Raw genomic sequence first — 22,172 nt, forward strand, 5'->3', positions numbered from 1 at the left:
GTTTTTTTTTCTCTGCCATCACCTGTGTCCCCTTGGCTGAAATACGTTATGGCAAGACTGATACATTAGCATCCAGCTTGTGTAGTGAAGTGGCCTCATCTTCGTGGGTGTGCTGTACATATACATATAAAAGGTCTTAAGATTTGGCTTCCCATGACATATTCCAACCAGAAAGGGTTGGCCAACATGGCTGTTCAGTAGAGAAGACTCACATCCATGGTACTCGCAGCAGAAGATAACAAAAAAAAAGAGAATTTTGTTTACTTACCGTAAATTCTTTTTCTTATAGTTCCGTATTGGGAGACCCAGACCATGGGTGTTTAGCTTCTGCCTCCGGAGGACACACAAAGTACTACACCTAAAAGTGTAGCTCCTCCCTCTGAGCCTATACACCCCCTGGTGAGCCAGTCACAGCCAGTTTAGCGCAAAAGCTGAAGGAGAATAGCCACCCACAAGTAGAACAGAGCAAGAGCCGGAACAACCGGAGACTGTCCACGACAATCGCCGGTGAAAACACGCGGAACAAGAAAATTGCCAACAGGCAACAGGGAGGGTGCTGGGTCTCCCAAGACGGAACTATAAGAAAAAGAATTTACGGTAAGTAAACAAAATTCTCTTTCTTAATCGTTCCTTTGGGAGAACCAGACCTTGGGACGTTCCAAAGCAGTCCCTGGGTGGGAATAAACAGAAAAACTAAGAAGTAGGCAGAACCCAACTTCACAAATGGGCGACCGCCGCCTGAAGGATGCGTCTGCCCAAGCTCGCATCTGCCGAAGCATGAGCATGCACTTGGTAGTGCTTCGAGAAGGTATGCAGGCTAGCCCAAGTGGCAGCCTGACAGACTTGTTGAGCCGTAGCCTGGTGCCTAAAAGCCCAAGAGGCACCGACAGCTCTGGTCGAGTGTGCTTTGATCCCCGGCGGGGGAGGCGCCTGCGTACTCTGGTAGGCGTCCGAGATGGTCGACCTAATCCAACGGGCTAAGGTCGGCTTAGAAGCAGGGAGGCCCTTGCGCCGACCTGTGGTTAGCACAAAAAGAGAGGTGCACCGCCTAAGCGCAGCGGTGCGAGACACAGATCCGGAGAGCACGCACCAAATCTAGAGTATGTAGAGCTTTTTCAAAGCGATGAACAGGGGCCGGACAGAAAAAAAGGTAAGGTAATGTCCTGGTTAAGGTGGAAAGGAGAGACCACCTTAGGAAGGAAGTCCGGAGTCGGACGGAGAACCACCTTGTCTTGATGAAAGACTAAAAAAGGTGACTCCGAGGAGAGCGCAGCCAAATCAGAGACTCTCCTGAGAGAAGTTATGGCAACCAGAAAGGCCACTTTCTGTGAAAGACGGTACAAAGAAACCTCCCTAAGAGGCTCAAAGAGGGGTTTCTGCAAGACCGTGAGAACAAAGTTAAGGTCCCAGGGGTCCAAGGGCCGCCGGTAAGGCGGAATGATGTCAGACACGCCCTGCATGAAGGTGCGGACCTGAGCCAGCCGAGCGAGACGCCGCTGGAACAGAACTGACAGAGCCGAAACTTGTCCCTTGAGAGAGTTGAGGGACAGTCCTAGCTGCAGACCGGACTGTAGAAAAGACAGAAGGGTCGGCAAGGAGAATGGCCAAGGAGGATGGTCGGTAGAGCGACACCAGGACAGGAAAATTTTCCAAGTCCTGTGATAGATCTTAGAGGAGGAAGACTTATGGGCCCGAGTCATAGTGGAGATTACTTCAGGGGGAATACCAGAAGCCGTCAAAATCCAGGACTCAAGAGCCACGCCGTCAATTTGAGAGCCGCAGAATTCGGGCGGAAAAACGGACCTTGCGAGAGTAGGTCTGGACGGTCCGGGAGATGCCACGGTATCTCTACGGACAGTTGGAGCAGGTCCGGATACCAAGCTCGCCTGGGCCAGTCCAGTGCAATGAGGATGACTCGACGACCCTCCATTCTGATCTTGCGCAGGACTCTGGGCAAGAGAGCTAGAGGGGGAAACACGTAGGACAGACGAAACTGGGACCAGTCCTGAACCAGAGCGTCTGCGGCGAAGGCCTGAGGATCGTGGGAGCGAGCCACGTAAACAGGAACTTTGTTGTTGTGACGGGATGCCATTAGGTCCACGCCCGGAGTGCCCCATTTGCGGCAGATCGACTGAAATACTGCCGGGTGCAGGGACCACTCGCCACCGTCCACGCTTTGACGGCTGAGATCATCTGCCTCCCAGTTGTCCACGCCTGGGATGTGGACTGCGGATATGGTGGACCTGGAGTCCTCCGCCCATTGAAGAATGCGTTGTACCTCCATCATTGACAGGCGGCTGCGTGTCCCGCCTTGATGGTTGATGTAGGCAACCGCTGTCGCGTTGTCTGACTGGACTCGGATGTGCCTGCCCGCCAGCAGGTGGTGAAATGCTAGGAGAGCTAGAAGCACGGCTCTGGTTTTCAGCACATTGATCGAAAGGGCTGACTCGGACGGAGTCCAAGTGCCCTGCGCTCGGTGGTGGAGACAAACCGCTCCCCAGCCGAATAGACTGGCATCCGTGGTGAGAATCACCCAGGACGGGACCAGAAAGGAGCTCCCCTGAGACAGAGAGAGGGGCCGAAGCCACCACTGAAGAGAGCTCCTGGTCTGTGGCGACAGAGCCACTAACCTGTGCAAGGAGGAAGGCCGCTTGTCCCAACAGCGGAGAATGTCCAGCTGCAGAGGACGCAGATGGAACTGGGCAAAAGGGAACAGCCTCCATGGACGCCACCATCTGACCCAGCACCTGCATCAGGCGCCTGAGGGTATAACGGCGGGGCCTCAGCAGAGAGCGCACCGCCAGTTGGAGGGACTGCTGTTTGACTAAGGGCAACTTCACAAGTGCCGGCAGTCTCGAACTGCATCCCTAGGTACGTGAGACTCTGGGTCGGAGTCAGAGTGGATTTGGGAAAATTGACAAGCCACCCGAATTGGGCTAGAGTGGCGAGAGTGAGCGAGACACTCCGCTGACAGTCTGCGCTGGATGAAGCCTTGACTAGAAGGTTGTCCAGGTAAGGAATCACTGCCAACCCCTGGAGGTGCAGAACCGCAATCACTGCTGCCATGACCTTGGTGAATACCCGAGGGGCCGTGGCTAACCCGAAGGGGAGAGCCACGAATTGGAAATGTTCCTCTCCGATTGCAAAACGTAGCCAACGCTGGTGTGAAACTGCAATTGGCACATGCAGATAGGCATCCCTGATGTCGATGGATGCCAGGAAATCCCCTTGGGTCATTGAGGCAATGACTGATCGCAGACACTCCATGCGAAAATGCCGCACCTGAACATGCTTGTTGAGAAGCTTGAGATCCAGGATGGGCCGGGAAGGAACCGTCCTTTTTGGGGACTAGGAAGAGATTTTAGTAGAAACCTCTGAACCGTTCCCGGGCGGGAACCGGTACAATTACTCCGTTGGCCTGCAAGGATGCCACGGCCTGAGAGAAGGCGGCGGCCTTGGAGCAGGGGGGAGTTGACAGAAAAAATCTGTTTGGCGGGCTGGAAGAAAATTCTATCCTGTAGCCGTGGGAGATGATATCCCGCACCCACTGATTGGCGACGCGTGGTTTCAACACGTCTCCAAAGTGGGAGAGCCTGCCACCGACTAAGGATGTTGCTGGAGCGGGCAGATAGTCACGAGGACGCTGCCTTGGCGGCAGCACCTCCTGCGGTCTTTTGTGGACGCGCTTTTGGGCGCCAGTTGGATTTTTGGTCCTTGGCTGAGTTAGTGGACGAGGCCGAGGGCTTAGAGGACGACCAGTTGGAAGAACGAAAGGAACAAAACCTCGACTGATTCCTACCCTGGGCGGGTTTCCTGGCCTTGGTTTGTGGCATGGAAGTACTCTTCTCGCCAGTAGCTTCCTTAATAATTTCATCCAGTTGTTCACCGAACAGCCTGGACCCAGCAAAAGGGAGTCCAGCAAGGTACTTCTTTGAAGAAGCATCTGCCTTCCACTCTCGAAGCCACAAGATCCTGCGGATAGCGAGGGAATTAGCCGAAGCCACCGCAGTGCGGTGAGAAGCCTCCAGCATGGCAGACATGGCATAGGATGAAAATGCTGAAGCTTGGGAAGTTAAGGTAACCATTTCGGGCATAGATTCCCTGACGAGGGAATGCATCCCCTCTAGAGAAGCAGAGATGGCTTTGAGAGCCCACACTGCTGCAAAAGTCGGGGAGAACGAGGCCCCTGCCGCTTCATATACAGATTTGGCCAGAAGGTCAATCTGGCGGTCAGTGGAATCCTTAAGGGAGGTGCCATCAGCCACCGACACAACGGTCCGGGCTGAGAGTCTAGACACCTGGGGGGGGGTCTACCTTTGGGGAATGAGCCCACTCCTTGACCACCTTAGGTGGAAAGGGAAAACTGTCATCAGAACCACGCTTTGGGAAGCGTTTGTCAGGACAGGCCCTAGGCTTGGTCACAGCGGCCTGAAAACTGGAGTGGTTAAAGAACACACTCTTTACCCCTTTTAGGCGAGGTAAACTGGTGCTTTTCTGCCAGAGAGGGTTGTTCCTCTGATACTGGCGGATTGAGATCCAGTACAGAATTAATGGACACAATCAAATCACTAACATCTGAGTCACTTTCGGACAGATCAATGGGGTACATGGAGTTAGCCTAGCCTCCGAGCCCCCCGTAAAGGTATCCTCCTCGTCCTGCGAGTCAGCTCCTGAATCAGAGCCGCGGGACGAGGAAGGAGAGGGAACCCTGTGTCTCTTCTTAGAAGGGCAGGGTCTGGGACCAGATGATGAATCCTCTGTGAGCTCCGGTCCTGAGAGACCCCTAGCAGCAGAGGCACCCTGTGAAGGGGGCTGATGCATGTTCAGCAAAGTCCTGGACAGATGTCCCATGGAGTCAGCAAAAGACTGGGAGATAGACCTAGAAAAGGCTTCTACCCAAGCCGGGGGTTCAGCCACAGGAGCAGGAGCAGCCTGAGAAACCACTGGGAGTGAGACTCCAGGCTGAGGCACCGTCAGGTTAGAGCAGGCATCACAATGTGGATAGGTGCTCGATTCAGGCAGTAGGAGCTTACATGCAGTGCATACTGAATACAGCTTTGGAGCCTTGCTCCTCGTGTGAGACATGCTGCTGGAGTAGGGGCTCTGCCAGAGAATGACCCCCAGAGAGTATATACAGAGGTCCACAATCAGAGGTTGTGGCTTACCAGACCGCTGGAGCGGTGTTGTGTGCCCTCCAGATCCCGAAGCCCGGACCCCCAAGCACAGCACCTCAGCAGGGATGCTGCAGACCAGCGCTGCAATGACTGATCGCAGGGAGAACGCTGAGAAAATGGCCGCCGGAGCGGAGAGGGGGTGGGACTTGCTTGAGGAGCGGGATCTGGAGGGCCATAGAGACCTACAGGGGAGGGGACATACACTGCAGTGAGGAGTGTCCCTCCCCTGTGCAGAATGGCCGCCGGGCGGAGCAGAGTCTGTCCCTCTGCATGAGTGACATGCGAGGGCAGAGAAACCGAAACTAGGCCTCCGGCGAAGCCGGGGCCTAAATTTGAGCGGTGCGGCCGGCGCGCAGGCACCATCGGCGCGGTTCTCAGGCGACAGCCAGAGAACCCGCCGGAAATGTCATAAAACACAATCAGCACACTCTCCCACAACAATAAAGTACAGGGACCCCCAATATATAAACGTCTCAGGTACTTAGCTTGCAGAGACGCAGGGTTCCAAGTCCCTGGGGATGAGTGCTCCGGTCCAGCAGGATCCTGAAGGGCTGTGGATGGAGACCGGTCTCCTGCCAAGCATGGAGAACCGTGCTGGCTCCCACTTCAAGCCAGAGCCCAGGAGGGATGGTGAAGGAGCGCGGCATGTAAGGCTCCAGCCTTGGAATCAACCTTAACAACACCGCCGACACAGTGGGGTGAGAAGGGACATGCCGGGGATCCAGACTTGGACCCGCTTTTCTTCAAACTCTTTCCAAAAATCAAATGAGAATGCATGTGTGGATGTATGCCTCCAGAACACAAAGCGATAAACTGGCTAGATCTGGTTCTCCAGGGTGTGTATAAGCTCAGAGGGAGGAGCTACACTTTTAGGTGTAGTACTTTGTGTCCTCTGGAGGCAGAAGCTAAACACCCATGGTCTGGGTCTCCCATAGGAACGATAAAGAAAAGCCAATACTTGCCATTAGTACCTTCTCTCTCAGGTCTTCGTTCAGCTGCTCCCTTTCTGACTGCAGGCTCTGAATTGTGACCCTCAGCTCATCGCTCTCGTTTGTCATCATTTCCGTGTGCTGCTGAAGATTGAGAAGCTTTTCCTCAATGTTTGATTTCTCATTTCTCAAGGAGGCAAGCTGTGCTTCCATGTCTTGCATGTTGCCATCTTCAGTGTTCTGCAACATTTAATTAAAAATAATACAGAAGTTAAAAAGGTTGTTCATTTATTATAGCTGGAGATAAAAGATAACTGGAATCCATAGGCTCAGACGCAAAATATACATGTTCTGTTTATGTGGTCAAGAGGTGAAAAACTGAAGAAGCAACTTCAGATCACTGTAGCCTTCTGAAATCATGAAACAAAAACTTAGATAATGTGGGGAATATAATATATCACCAGCTCCTTTGCATCACAAGGAACATAGTCAGCCCTAAGACTATTCTCACAAGCCATATCCAAGAAACATCAGAAGAATCCCCCCAAAGAAGGGAATTTTGTTTACTTACCGTAAATTCCTTTTCTTCTAGCTCCAATTGGGAGACCCAGACAATTGGGGTGTATAGCTTCTGCCTCCGGAGGCCACACAAAGTATTACACTAAAAGTGTAAAGCCCCTCCCCTTCTGCCTATACACCCCCCCGTGCATCACGGGCTCCTCAGTTTTGGTGCAAAAGCAGGAAGGAGGAAACTTATAAATTGGTCTAAAGTAATTCAATCCGAAGGAAGTTCGGAAAACTGAAAACCATTCAACATGAACAACATGTGTACACAAAGAACAACAGCCCGAAGGGAACAGGAACGGGTGCTGGGTCTCCCAATTGGAGCTAGAAGAAAAGGAATTTACGGTAAGTAAACAAAATTCCCTTCTTTGTCGCTCCATTGGGAGACCCAGACAATTGGGACGTCCAAAAGCAGTCCCTGGGTGGGTAAAATAATACCTCGTAATAGAGCCGTAAAACGGCCCCTTCCTACAGGTGGGCAACCGCCGCCTGAAGGACTCGCCTACCTAGGCTGGCATCTGCCGAAGCATAGGTATGCACCTGATAGTGTTTCGTGAAAGTGTGCAGGCTCGACCAGGTAGCCGCCTGACACACCTGCTGAGCCGTAGCCTGGTGCCGCAAAGCCCAGGACGCACCCACGGCTCTGGTAGAATGGGCCTTCAGCCCTGAGGGAACCGGAAGCCCAGAAGAACGGTAGGCTTCGAGAATTGGTTCCTTGATCCACCGAGCCAGTGTTGATTTGGAAGCCTGTGACCCTTTACGCTGGCCAGCGACAAGGATAAAGAGTGCATCCGAGCGGCGCATGGGCGCCGTACGAGAAATGTAGAGTCTGAGTGCTCTCACCAGATCCAACAAGTGCAAATCCTTTTCACATTGGTGAACTGGATGTGGACAAAGAGAAGGTAAGGAGATATCCTGATTGAGATGAAAGGGGGATACCACCTTAGGGAGAAATTCCGGAACCGGACGCAGAACCACCTTGTCCTGGTGAAACACCAGGAAAGGAGCTTTGCATGACAGCGCTGCTAGCTCAGACACTCTCCGAAGTGATGTGACTGCTACTAGGAAGACCACTTTCTGCGAAAGGCGTGAAAGAGAAATATCCTTCATTGGCTCAAAGGGTGGTTTCTGAAGAGTCATCAGCACCCTGTTCAGATCCCAGGGTTCTAACGGACGCTTGTAAGGAGGGACTATGTGACAAACCCCCTGCAGGAACGTGCGTACCTTTGGAAGTCTGGCTAGGCGCTTCTGGAAAAACACAGAGCGCTGAGACTTGTCCCTTAAGGGAGCCGAGCGACAAACCCTTTTCCAATCCGGATTGAAGGAAGGAAAGAAAAGTGGGCAAGGCAAATGGCCAGGGAGTAAAACCCTGATCAGAGCACCAGGATAAGAATATTCTCCACGTCCTGTGGTAGATCTTGGCGGACGTTGGTTTCCTGGCCTGTCTCATAGTGGCACTGCCACCATCTTCCCTAGGAAGTGCATGAGGCGCCTCAAGGGGTGTGACTGGTCTTGAAGGAGAGATTGCACCCCTGTCTGTAGTGAACGCTGTTTGTCCAGCGGAAGCTTCACTATCGCTGAAAGAGTATGAAACTCCATGCCGAGATTTAGGTCGACGTCCGGCATCCCCCAGCGGCAACAGATCTCTTGAAATACGTCCGGGTGAAGGGACCATTCCCCTGCGTCCATGCCCTGGCGACTGAGAAAGTCTGCTTCCCAGTTTTCTACGCCCGGGATGTGAACTGCGGATATGGTGGATGCTGTGGCTTCCACCAACAGCAGAATCCGCCGGACTTCCTGGAAGGCTTGCCGACTGCGTGTTCCGCCTTGGTGGTTGATGTATGCCACCGCTGTGGAGTTGTCCGACTGAATTCGGATCTGTTTGCCTTCCAGCCACGGCTGGAACGCCTTTAGGGCAAGATACACTGCCCTTATCTCCAGAACATTGATCTGCAGGGAGGACTCTGGCTGAGTCCAGGTACCCTGGGCCCTGTGGTGGAGAAAGACCGCTCCCCACCCTGACAGACTCGCGTCCGTTGTGACCACCGCCCAGGATGGTGGTAGGAAGGATTTCCCCTTCGACAATGAAGTGGGAAGAAGCCACCACCAAAGAGAGGCTTTGGCTGCCTGAGAAAGGGAGACGTTCCTGTCGAGGGACGTCGACTTCCTGTCCCACTTGCAGAGAATGTCCCATTGAAGTGGACGCAGATGAAACTGCGCAAAAGGAACTGCCTCCATTGGTGTCGATTGATGCTAGGAAATCCCCTTGGGACATTGAGGCGATGACGGAGCGGAGCGATTCCATCCGGAACCGCCTGGTTTTTACGTGTTTGTTGAGCAGTTTTAGGTCCAGAACAGGACGGAAAGATCCGTCCTTTTTTGGCACCACAAACAGGTTGGAGTAAAAACCGTGACCCTGTTGCTGAAGAGGAACAGGGATCACCACTCCTTCTGCCTTCAGAGTGCACACTGCCTGAAGAAGAGCATCGGCTCGCTCGGGGGGCAGAGAGGTTCTGAAGAAACGAGTCGGAGGACGAGAGCTGAGCTCTATCCTGTAACCGTGAGACAGAATGTCTCTCACCCAACGGTCTTGTACCTGTGGCAGCCAGGTGTCGCAAAAGCGGGAGAGCCTGCCACCGACCGAGGATGCGGTGTGAAGAGGCCGAAAGTCATGAGGAGGCCGCTTTGGGAGCGGTTCCTCCGGCGGTCTTTTTAGGACGTGACTTAGACCGCCATGAATCGGAGTTCGTCTGACCCTTCTGTGGCCTGTTGGACGAGGAGAATTGAGACCTGCCCGCGGGCCGAAAGGACCGAAACCTCGATTGTACCTTCCGTTGTTGAGGTCTCTTTGGTTTGGACTGGGGTAAGGATGAGTCCTTTCCCTTGGATTGTTTAATGATTTCATCCAATCGCTCACCAAACAGGCGGTCGCCAGAAAATGGCAACCCGGTTAAGAACTTTTTGGAAGCAGAGTCTGCCTTCCATTCACGTAGCCACATGGCCCTGCGGACTGCCACCGAATTGGCGGATGCTACCGCCGTACGGCTTGTAGAGTCCAGGACAGCATTAATGGCGTAGGACGCAAACGCCGACGCCTGAGAGGTTAATGACACCACCTGCGGAGCAGAGGCACGTGTGACTGCATTAATCTGCGAGTGACAAGCTGAGATAGCTTGGAGCGCCCATACGGCTGCGAATGCCGGAGCAAAGGACGCGCCGATAGCCTCATAGATGGATTTCAACCAGAGCTCCATCTGTCTGTCCGTGGCATCTTTGAGTGAAGCCCCATCTTCCACTGCAACTATGGATCTAGCCGCCAGTCTGGAGACTGGAGGATCCACCTTGGGACACTGAGCCCAACCCTTGACAACGTCAGGGGGGAAGGGATAACGTGTGTCCTTAAGGCGCTTAGAAAAGCGCTTATCTGGACAAGTTCGATGTTTCTGGACTGCCTCTCTGAAGTCGGAGTGATCCAGAAACGTACTCATTGTACGCTTGGGAAACCTAAAACGGAATTTCTCCTGCTGAGAAGCTGACTCCTCAATTGGAGGAGCTGGGGGAGAAAGATCCAACACCTGATTGATGGACGCTATAAGGTCGTTCACTATGGCGTCCCCTTCTAGTGTATCTAGGTTGAGAGCGGCTTCAGGATCAGAGTCCTGATCTGCCACCTCCGCTTCATCCTCTAGAGAGTCCTCCTGCTGAGACCCTGAGCAGTGTGATGAAGTCGAGGGAAGCTCCCAGCGAGCCCGCTTAGGCGGTCTGGGACTGCGGTCCGTGTCAGAGACCTCACCTTGGGACCTATGAGTCACCCCAGGAGCACTTTGCTGCTCCAACCGAGGGGGGCCTGGGGTCAATGATTCAACAGTGCCCGGGGCCTGTGTTACCGGCCTGGACTGCAAGGCTTCTAGTATCTTAGCAGACCATTTATCCATAGTCTCAGAAAGTTTGTCAGCGAATACTGCAAACTCCGTCCCTGTCACCTGGACAGTGGCAGCCGGTGTTTCTACCTGGGCCGAGAGTCCCACTAGTGGCTGAGGCTCCAGCTGAGTAAGTGCCACAGGTGCCGAGCATTGCACACAATGAGGGTAGGTGGAACCTGCAGGTAGCATAGCCGCACATGAGGTACAGGTTGCAAAGTAAGCCTGTGCTTTGGCACCCTTGCTATTTGCGGACGACATGCTGTTGTCTCCTCTGAGTACAATCCGGGAGGGTATATAGCCAAAAACCAACAGTGCGACCGTACAGAGTAAATGTATAGCATATAAACCTATATATATATATATATATATATATATATACACACTTCGGCACCCAGGGGGGCCAGCACCTAGAAACAGGTGCGGCTTACCGACCGCCCAAAGCGGTTGTGTGACCACCAGATTCCCTGCCTGGATCTCCCAGAGCCGTTTGTCTCTCCTCTCCAGCTTCAGAAGTGCTGACAGGAATGGCTGCCGGCGTTCTGTGAGGAGGAGGGGGCCGTGGGCGTGCCCAAGAAAGTGCGGGAATCTGGTGCCCCACGGTGCTCAGTGAGGGGGGAGGAGGATACAAAGTATGCTCCAGCCCTCAGCGCTGACGTCCAGTGCAGCGTCCCTCCCTTCCCCTGACTGGCAGGCCCGGGGGCGGGAATATGCGGTACTAGGCCGCAGAAGCCGGGGACTAGAGTTATAAGCGCGGCCGGCAAACAAGCGCGGTCAGCGCGGTAGTCCCGGCGCACTAACACACCCAGCAGTGCTGCAGCGTGTATGACACAAGCGCTCCATGCGCCGTCCCCAAGGGGACACAGAGTACCTCACAGTAGCAGGGCCTTGTCCCTGACGATACCCAGCTCCTGTCCAGCAGATTCCCCAGGGGCTGCGGAGGGAGCACGGTTCCAGTGCCTGGAGACCGATTAGGATCCCACTTCACCCAGAGCCCTAAAGGGATGGGGAAGGAAAACAGCATGTTGGCTCCTGCCTATGTACCCGCAATGGGTACGTCAACCTTAACAGCACCGCCGACCAGAGTGGGGTGAGAAGGGAGCATGCTGGGGGCCCTGTTATGGGCCCTCTTTTCTTCCATCCGATATAGTCAGCAGCTGCTGCTGACTAAATTGTGGAGCTATGCGTGCATGTGTGCCTCCTTCGCACAAAGCATAAAAACTGAGGAGCCCGTGATGCACGGGGGGGTGTATAGGCAGAAGGGGAGGGGCTTTACACTTTTAGTGTAATACTTTGTGTGGCCTCCGGAGGCAGAAGCTATACACCCCAATTGTCTGGGTCTCCCAATGGAGCGACAAAGAAAATTACTTGGGAAGAAAGCAGAACTTCATTATAATAGCTGACTTACCCCCTCACTTTTATGCATAAAAATATTAACCCCTTAACAACTGCGGGCAATAATATTACGTCCTAGCGGTCATAATGTTACTGCCCATGGTCTGCTGCCGGCAGCATGCTGCGATTGGCGCACATCTCAGATGTGTGCCTGCTAGGCACGAGCAGAATAGTTATCTGCTCGTGCAGTTTAACCCCTTAAATGGTGCTGTCAATATGCAACAGCGCCATTATAAGCACGATAAACTTTCACTTCACGTCACGTGACTACCGGTATCTGGCGGTATCACGTGACTTCCGGTAGTTGTCATGGTAGCACAGGGTCATGTGATTACTACTGTACATGCCATGAATTACTTTCAGTTTTACTTGGTCCGCAGCCCAGTGAGCGTATCTGTTGTTTACAGTTGTATAGCTGTGATCATCAGATAGGGCAGAGCGATCAGATTGTTGATCCATATAGCCCCCTTGGGGACTTGTAAAATAAAACTAAGAGTTAAAAAAAAAAAAAAAAAAAAAGTTTTAAAAAATAAAAAACCAAAACATAAAAGTTCAAATCACCACCCCACTGAAAATTAAAGGGTTTAACAAAATAAAAAAAAATACACATTTGGTATCGCCGCGTTCAGAAACGCCCGATCAAAATATAAAAATCTGATCAGTAAACGGCTTAGCGGCAAAAAAATTCCAAATGCCAAAATTACGTTTGTCGCCACAACTTTTGAGCAAAATGCAATAACAGGTGATCAAAATATAGCATTTGCATAAAAATGGTACAGTTAAAAACGTCAGCTCGAGACGCAAAAAATAAGCCATCACTGAGTCATAGATCCCGAAAAATGAGAACGCAACGAGTCAAGGAATAGGACGTAAAACGTGCGCCACTTTTTTCGGACAAAGTTCCATTTTTTTTTTTTAACCTCTTCTATAAAAGTAAAACTATACATGTTTGGTGTCTACAAACTCGCACTGACCTGAGGCATCACACCCACACATCAGTTTTACCATATAGTGAATAAAATCTCAAAAATAGTGCTATTGCACTTTTTTTTGCAATTTTTTTGCTGTTTTCCAGTACACTATATGGTAAAACCTATGGTTTCATTTAAAAGTACAGCTCGTTCCGTAAAAAATGAGCCATCACATGACCATATTGACTGAAAAATAAAAGTTACGTCTCGGAAAAAGAATGGCGAAAAAAAACCAAAACTGAAAGCAAAAATCAGTCGGTTGTGAAGGGGTTAAAAGAAAAAAGTGATTTTTATAGAAGTAATATACTCTGTGCTTTTTGAGAAAGTAACGGGACCTCTGTTTTAAATACCTGTTCTATATTTACCATCTGATTTTCTTGGTTCATTTCAGAGCTATACCATTGCTGATTGTTTTTCAGATCATCCCGTTCCTCCAAAATTTTTTCTATTTGCTGCTGAAGATCAAGAATTTTCCTTTCAGCTTCAAGATTTTCATTCTGTAAGGACACAACTGTTGTCTGCGTTTCCTTAATAACCTCATTAAGACCTGCGAGTTGAGAGCTTAAACCATTCCTTTCCTGTTCCAGTGTTTCTTTGTCTTCAATAAGTTGTAGATATTCAGGGTTCTTTAGCAACAAATTTTCCTGTAACCAAAGGGAAAAAAAACAAAACAAAAAAAAAAAACAAAAAACACGAGTTCATATGCAAAACTATTAAAAAAAAAAATTAAATCAATCACAAAAAAAATCCAGTAGAACTGTGCTGCTTAAGTAAATAAGTCTGGTCATACGAATAGGAGATAAGTCTACCTCTTCTTCCAAGCATGGCATCAGGTCAGTTATAGTTTCTTTATCTTCTCTAGGGGTGCTGTGGGAAGCTTCCATTCTCAAATTAGTGACCAAATTGATGTGCTGCTTTAATTCCTCTTGACAGCTCTGTAGCTCTTCCTGTGCTCTAGAAGACTAGATTTAGTATTAATAAATAAAAAAAAAAAAAAATTAAAAAAATAAATAAATATTCAGCTGATTTAACTACAGCTATTTTTGGTTTCACTTTCTTGTAGGGGAACAATTTAGCATGCCAATCGAATTTATAATGTGCAGCCTTAAAATAAACATTTGGCCCCATAGTTGAAGAATGAGAACTGGTTGCTAAGTGTGTGGTGTCTAAGTGCTCCTGAAAGGACCGACAGTCCGGATGCTCAAGGTGCCTCCCAGACACGAGATATTGATAGAAGGGCTCTACAGAACTGAGAGTAGGCTAAAGGTGGCTTTACACACTGCAACATCGCAAATGACATCGCTGTAACGTCACCGGTTTTGTGACGCAATAGCGACCTCCCCAGCAACATTGCAGTGTGTGAAACACATCAGCGACCTGGCCCCTGCTGTGAAGTTGCTGATCGCTACAAATCGTTCAGGACCATTCTTTGGTCCTTGGTTTCCCGCTGTGCAGCATGATCGCTAGAAAGTTTCAGTGTGTAAAGGGGACTTAAAACACTGGAAACGAGTGATGTGTCACAATATCTGTCAATCACTATTCTCTGTCAGTCGGTCTCTCCCTCTCGGTCTCTATTCTCTCTGTCGGTTCGTCACTATCTCTGTCCCTCTCTCACAGTCTGTCGGTCATTTTCCCCTCCTCTCTCATACTCACCGATCCCCGGCGCGGCGCTGCACGGCATTCACACTGCTGCGGCGGCTTTTACTATTTTGAAAAAGCCGGCCGCTCATTAAACAATTTCGTATTCCCTACTTTCCCTGCCCACAGGCGCCTATGATTGGTTGCAGTGAGACACGCCCCCACGCTGAGTGACAGGTGTCTCACTGCACCCAATCACAGCAGCCGGTGGGCGGGTCTATACTGTGCAGGGAAAAATTAAAAAAAAACGGCGTGCGGTCCCCCCCCCCCCCATTTTAATACCAGCCATATAAAGCCATACGGCTGAAGGCTGGTATTCTCAGGATGGGGAGCTCCACGTTATGGGGAGCCCCCCAGCCTAACAATATCAGTCAGCAGCCGCCCAGAATTGCCGCATACATTTTATGCGGCAGTTCTGGGACAGTACCCGGCTCTTCCCGATTTGCCCTGGTGCGTTGGCAAATCGGGGTAATAAGGAGTTATTGGCAGCCCATAGCTGCCAATAAGTCCTAGATTAATCATATCAGGCGTCTCCACGAGATTCCTTCCATGATTAATCTGTAAATTACAGTACACACACACACACACACACACACACACACACACACACACACACACACACACACACACACCTGAAAAATCCTTTATTAGAAATAAAAACAGAAACCAATTCCCTCATCACCAATTTAATCAGCCCCAAAAAGCCCTCCATGTCCGGTGTAATCCACGGACCTCCAGCGTCGCTTCCAGCTCAGCTGCATGCAGGTGACAGGAGCAGCAGAAGACACCGCCGCTCCTGTCACCTCCACGCAGCTAATGAAGACAGCCGCGCAATCAGCTGTGAACGTGTGCTGCTGTTTAAGGACATGAATATTCACTGCTCTCCATGCCCATAGTTCCACCCACCTCTGCACTGGACCGAGAAGTGGGTGGGATTTTGGCCGTGGAGAGCAAGGCATAAAAGTTTCCTTAGAAAGTGGCCACTGAACGCCCCCACCCCATATCAGAATGACAGAGCTGAGTGACCAATGTTCCATCCTGTAAGGCACTTCTGATGAGGAGGGAGAGATGGCCAGAACCTACGAAATTGAGCCTTCAGATTAATTCAGTATCATCCTGTCTGTACTGCTCCTGGTGAGCAACTCCTCTCAGCTACATTAGTGCTGCTGTGAGCAGAAGCTGAGGAGCTGCAGCTCATGTAACACCTCAGCTCCCTCCAGCATAAAGCAGTGTCATTGTGTATCCGAGATGTGTAGTGTGTGCTGTGAGATATTTCTGCGTTTATAGGAACATTTGTTTTTCTGCATACATGTGCTGTGCGCAAAATGCAGGAGGTTGAAGATCGAGGAAGGAGGGGTTCGGCTGGAGCTGTGTGCGCTAGATAAGTGCTGGCTTACAGGCCACTGCCACGTATGATGGAAATGGTAATTGTATTCCACCACATTCAAAAATGCAATCCGCACATTTTGATCGGCCCTCACCTCTGCTTAACAGGAGTATTTCAGAACCCTCATAATTTTTATTCCCACAACCCCAAACCGTTCAATACTTTTACCTCCCTCCTTCGCCCACCACTGCCCCCCAACCTCCCTCATCTCCACAGAAGACTTTGCTGCATATGTCAAAGATAAGATCGATCAAACAAGGCAAGTCTTCTCTGCTCAATCCCCACAACTCCTTTACATAATGGACCATTGCCTCTCGCCCATAAGCTTCCTCCCCACCATCACCGAAGGAGAGCTTGGCTTGCACATCTCACCACCTGCGCACTTGACCCCATCCCATCTCCTCCCCAACCTCACCACTACACTTTTCCCCAGCCTTAACACATCTTTTCAACCTATCTTTAACCTCTGGTACCTTCCCTTCTACTTTCAAACATGCAACAGTCACACCCATCCTAAAAGAAACCTTCCCTCGATCCAAACTCTACTAGCTATTGCCCCAAATTACTGCTCCTGTTCTCTTCAAAACTCCTCGAACATCACGTCCATGCTGAACTTTCCTCCCACCTCTCATCTAACTCTGACAACCTACAATCCGGCTTCCATCCACACCACTCTACTAAAACTGCCCTGACCAAAATTACTAATGACTTCCTGCCAAAGCTAACAGTCACTTCTCCATACTCCTAGACCTGTCCTCAGCCTTTGACACTGTTGACCACTCCCTCCTACTACAGATCCACTGTTCCCTCGGTGTCAGACCTCATCCACTTGGATCTCTTTAACTTTGCAACCGCACTTAGTGTCTTCCACTCCCATCTCTTCACCCCGCCCTCTTTCTGTTGGAGGTTCTCAAGGCTCAGTCCTGGGACCCTTACTCTTCTCTATCTATACATTCGTCCTGGTACAACTCAAAGTCCCATGGTTTCCAGTACCACCTATATTCTGATGAAACTCAGATCTAGCTCTCTGGCCCAGATGTCACATCTCTGCTGGCCAGAATCCCAGAGTGATTTTCAGCCATATCCTCCTTTTCCTCTAGCTTCCTAAAGCTCAATGTGGCCAAAACTGAACTAATCATATTTCCTCCATCTCACCTACACTCTCCACCTGATCTATCGATTACAATAAACATAACACTCTCCCCAGTACCCAAAGTTCGCTGCCTTGGAGTGACCTTCGACTCTGCCTTGTCCTTCATACCATACAAACACCTCCCCACCTCCTGCAGTCTTAACCCCTTCAGCCCCAAGCCTATTTTGACCCTAAAGACCAGGCCATTTTTTGCAATTTTGACCAGTGTCACTTTATGAGGTTATAACTCTGGAACGCTTCAGCAGATCCCGGTGATTCTGAGACTGTTTTTTTGTGACATATTGGGCTTCATGTTAGTGGTAAATTTAGGTCGATATTTTTTGCGTTTGTGAAAAAAACGGACATTTCGCGAAAATTTTCTAATTTTCAAACTTTGAATTTTTATGCTCTAAAACCAACGAGACATATGACACAAAATAATTAATAAATAACATTTCCCACAGGTCTACTTTACATGAGAACAATTTTGGGAAAAAAAAAAAATTTAAGGAAGTTATAGGGGTTCGAAGTTTGAGCAATTTCTCATTTTTACAACAAAATTTACAAAGCCACTTTTTTTTAGGGACCACATCACATTTGAAGCGATTTTGAAAAGGTCTACATGACACAAAACACCCAAAAGTGACACCATGCCAAAAACAGCACCCCTCAGGCTACTCAAAACCACATTAAAGAAGGTTATTAACCCTTCAGGTGCTTCACAGTAACTAAAGCAATGTGGAAGGAAAAAAATGAACATTTTACTTTTTGCAACAAAAATGTTAATTTAGCCTCAAATACTGCATATTCACAAGGGTAGCAGGATTAAATGAACCCCCAACATTTGTTGGGCAATTTCTACTGAACACGCAGATACCTCATATGTGGCGAAAAAACACTGTTTGGGCGCACGGCAGGACTCGTAAAGGAAGGAGCGCCATTTGACTTTTTTGAACAGAAAATTAGCTGGAATCGTTAGCCGCACCATGTTGCGTTTGGAGACCCCCTGAGGTGCCGAAACAGTGGAGCTCCCCCACATGTGACCCCATTTTGGAAACTAGACCCCTCATGGAATTTATCTAGATGTTTATTGAGCACTTTGAGCCTCTGGGGGCTTCACAAAAGTTAATAGAGTTGAGCTGTGAAAATAAAAAGAGAATTTTGTTTACTTACCGTAAATTCTTTTTCTTATAGTTCCGACATGGGAGACCCAAACCATGGGTGTATAGCTTCTGCCTCCGGAGGACACACAAAGTACTACACAAACGTGTAGCTCCTCCCTCCGGGCTATATACACCCCCTGGATGACAATCTACCCAGTTCAGTGCAAAAGCTGAAGGAGGACATCCACCCATAAGTAGAGATAGAGTAAAACTCGGAATAACCGGAACTCTGACTACTAACAACAGCCGGTGAAACACACGGAACAAAAAACTGCCAACAGGCAACAGGGAGGGTGCTGGGTCTCCCATGTCGGAACTATAAGAAAAAGAATTTACGGTAAGTAAACAAAATTCTCTTTTTCTTTATCGTTCCTTATGGGAGACCCAAACCATGGGACGTTCCAAAGCAGTCCATGGGTGGGAATAAACCAAACTGAGAAGTAGGCAAAACCTAACTTCACAAATGGGCGACAGCCGCCTGAAGAATGCGTCTGCCCAAGCTCGCATCTGCCGAAGCATGAGCATGCACTTGGTAGTGCTTCGAAAAAGTGTGCAGACTGGACCACGTGGCAGCCTGACAAACCTGCTGAGCCGTAGCCTGGTGCCTGAAAGCCCAGGAGGCACCGACAGCTCTGGTCGAGTGCGCCTTAATCCCTGGCGGGGGAGGCACCTGAGAACACTGGTAGGCATCGGTGATAGCCGACCTGATCCAGCGAGCTAGGGTCGGTTTAGAAGCAGCGAGACCCTTGCGCTGACCAGTGGTTAGCACAAAAAGTGAGGTGCACCGCCTAAAAACGGCGGTGCGTGACACAGATTCGGAGCGCCCGCACCAAATCCAAGGTATGCAACGCCTTTTCAAAGCGATGCACAGGGGCCGGACAAAGAGAAGGCAATGAAATGTCCTGGTTAAGGTGGAAAGGAGACACCACCTTAGGGAGAAAGTCCGGAGACGGACGAAGAACCACCTTGTCTTGGTGAAACACCAAAAAGGGGGATTCCGAAGATAGCGCAGCCAAATCAGAAACTCTCCTGAGAGAAGTTATGGCTACTAGAAAAACAACTTTCTGTGAAAGTCTAAACAAGGGAACCTCCCTGAGAGGCTCAAAGGGGGGTTTCTGTAAGGCCGTGAGGACCAGATTAAGGTCCCAGGGATCCAAGGGCCGCCGGTAAGGAGGAATGATGTGAGATGCGCCCTGCATGAAGGTGCGCACCTGAGCCAGTCGGGCGATACGCCGCTGGAACAATACCGACAGAGCCGACACCTGTCCCTTGAGGGAATTGAGGGACAGTCCCAGCTGTAGACCGGACTGTAGAAAAGACAGGATGGTCGGCAAGGAGAACGGCCAAGGAGCATGGTCGGAAGAGCGACACCAGGACAGGAAAATCCTCCAAGTCCTGTGGTAAATCTTGGCCGAGGAAGACTTCCGAGTGCTCGGTGATGGAGAAATACTGCTCCCCAACCGGAGAGGCTAGCATCCGTGGTGAGGATCACCCAGGACGGAGTCAGGAAGGAGCGTCCCTGAGACAGAGAGAGGGGCCAAAGCCACCACTGAAGGGAGCTCCTGGTCTGTGACGACAGAGCCACCTGCCTGTGCAAGGAAGAGATCCGCTTGTCCCAACAGCGGAGAATGTCCAGCTGCAGGGGACGGAGATGGAACTGAGCAAAGGGGACCGCTTCCATGGACGCCACCATCTGACCCAGCACCTGCATGAGGTGTCTGATGGAATGACGACGGTGCCTCAGCAGAGAGCGCACCGCCAGACGAAGGGACTGCTGTTTGACTAAGGGCAACTTGACAAGTGCCGGCAGAGTCTCGAATTGCATCCCTAGGTACAAAAGCACCTGGGTCGGGGTCAGAGTGGACTTGGGCAGGTTGACAAGCCACCCGAACTGAACTAGCGTGGCGAGAGTGAGAGAGACACTCCGCTGGCAGTCTGCACTGGATGAGGCCTTGACTAGAAGGTCGTCCAGGTAAGGAATCACTGCCAACCCCTGGAGGTGCAGGACCGCAACCACTGCTGCCATGACCTTGGTGAATACTCGAGGGGCCGTGGCTAAGCCGAAGGGGAGAGCCACGAATTGGAAATGTTCCTCTCCGAGCGCAAAGCGCAGCCAACGCTGGTGTGAAACCGCAATAGGCACATGCAGATAGGCATCTCTGATGTCGATGGATGCCAGGAAATCCCCTTGGGTCATTGATGCAATGACTGACCGCAGAGACTCCATGCGAAAATGCCGCACCTGAACATGCTTGTTGAGAAGCTTGAGATCCAGGATGGGCCGGAAGGAACCGTCCTTCTTGGGGACTAGAAAGAGGTTTGAGTAGAAACCTCTGAACCGTTCCCGGGAGGGAACCGGAATAATTACCCCGTTGGCCTGCAGGGATGCCACGGCCTGAGAGAAGGCGGCGGCTTTTGAGCAGGGGGGGGGTGGACAGAAAAAATCTGTTTGGCGGGCTGGAAGAAAATTCTATCCTGTAGCCGTGGGAGATGATATCCCGCACCCACTGATCGGAGACGTGTTGCAACCACACGTCGCCAAAGTGGGAGAGCCTGCCACCGACCAAGGACGTTGCTGGTGCGGCCAGATAGTCACGAGGAGGCTGCCTTAGTGGCAGCGGCTCCTCCGGTCTTTTGAGGACGCGGCTTTGCGCGCCAGTTGGATTTACGATCCTTGGCTGCGGTAGTGGACGAGGCCGAGGGCTTAGAGGATGACCAGTTAGAGGAACGAAAGGAACGAAACCTCGATTGGTTCCTGCCCTGGACAGGTTTCTTGGCTTTAGTTTGTGGCAAGGAAGTACTCTTCCCGCCAGTAGCTTCCTTAATTATGTCATCCAGCTGTTCCCCGAACAGCCGGGACCCAGCAAAGGGGAGACTCGCAAGGTACTTTGAGGAAGCGTCTGCTTTCCACTCTCGAAGCCACAAGATCCTGCGGATCGCGAGGGAGTTAGCGGAAGCCACCGCCGTGCGGTGAGAAGCCTCCAGGATGGCAGACATGGCGTAGGATGCAAAAGCCGAAGCTTGAGAAGTTAAGGCATCCGTCTCAGGAATAGAGTCCCTGGAGAGGGAATGAATCTCCGCCAGAGAGGCAGAGACTGCCTTAAGAGCCCACACTGCCGCAAAAGACAGGGAGAACGAGGCTCCTGCCGCCTCATATACAGACTTGGCCAGAAGGTCAACCTGGCGGTCAGTGGGATCCTTAAGAGAAGTGCCATCAGCCACAGCTACGACTGTGCGGGCTGAGATTCTGGACACCGGAGGGTCTACCTTTGGGGACTGGGCCCAGTCCATAACAACCTCTGGTGGAAAAGGGAAACGGTCGTCTGAACTACGCTTCGGAAAACGTTTGTCAGGACAGGCCCTGGGCTTGTTGACAGTGGTGTGAAAGCTGGAGTGGTTAAAAAACATACTCCTAGGTTTCTTAGGAGAGGTAAACTGGTGTACCTCTACCAGAGAGGCTTGTTCCTCTGACTCTGGTGGATTGAGGTTCAGTACGGAGTTAATGGACGCAATCAAGTCACTAACATCCGCATCACCCTCAGACAAGTCAATGGGGTACATAGAGGTAGCGTCTGAGCCCACAGTAAACGAATCCTCCTCGCCCTGCACCTCGGCTTGTGAATCAGAGCCGTGGGACGAGGAAGGAGAAGGTTCCCTGCGTCTCCGTTTAGGGGGACGGGGTCCTAGGACATGCTCTGAGTGCTCTGCAGAGCTCGGAGCCGCAGAGGCACCCTGAGAAGGGGGCTGATGCATGGACAGCAGTGTCCGGGACAGCTGCCCCATGGAGTCGGCAAAAGACTGGGATAAAGCTTGTGAAAAGGAAGCTACCCAAGCCGGGGGTTCAGCCACCGGGGCCGGAGCAGCCGGAGGGACCCCTGAGGAAGCTCCAGGCTGAGACA

At 51.0% G+C, this 22,172-nt stretch overlaps 1 protein-coding gene across 12 annotated transcripts in view; it reads right to left on the minus strand.

Annotated features, from left to right (window-relative positions):
* The window catches only part of CENPE (centromere protein E), a 383,839-nt gene that overhangs the window by 77,523 nt on the left and 284,144 nt on the right, over positions 1-22,172 (minus strand). For 10 of the 12 annotated variants that reach the window (XM_075350238.1, XM_075350220.1, XM_075350229.1 and 7 more), the window contains 3 exons: positions 13,763-13,915; positions 13,304-13,597; positions 6,137-6,343 (listed from right to left, as the gene is read on the minus strand). In XM_075350238.1, the coding sequence (XP_075206353.1) occupies positions 6,137-6,343; positions 13,304-13,597; positions 13,763-13,915 (654 nt within the window). The remainder of the gene's footprint in view (positions 1-6,136; positions 6,344-13,303; positions 13,598-13,762; positions 13,916-22,172) is intronic. The other 2 variants (XM_075350205.1, XM_075350197.1) reach the window with 2 other exon arrangements.

Source organism: Anomaloglossus baeobatrachus, chromosome 1 (assembly GCF_048569485.1).
Source record: "Anomaloglossus baeobatrachus isolate aAnoBae1 chromosome 1, aAnoBae1.hap1, whole genome shotgun sequence".
NCBI classification, from domain to species: domain Eukaryota; kingdom Metazoa; phylum Chordata; class Amphibia; order Anura; family Aromobatidae; genus Anomaloglossus; species Anomaloglossus baeobatrachus.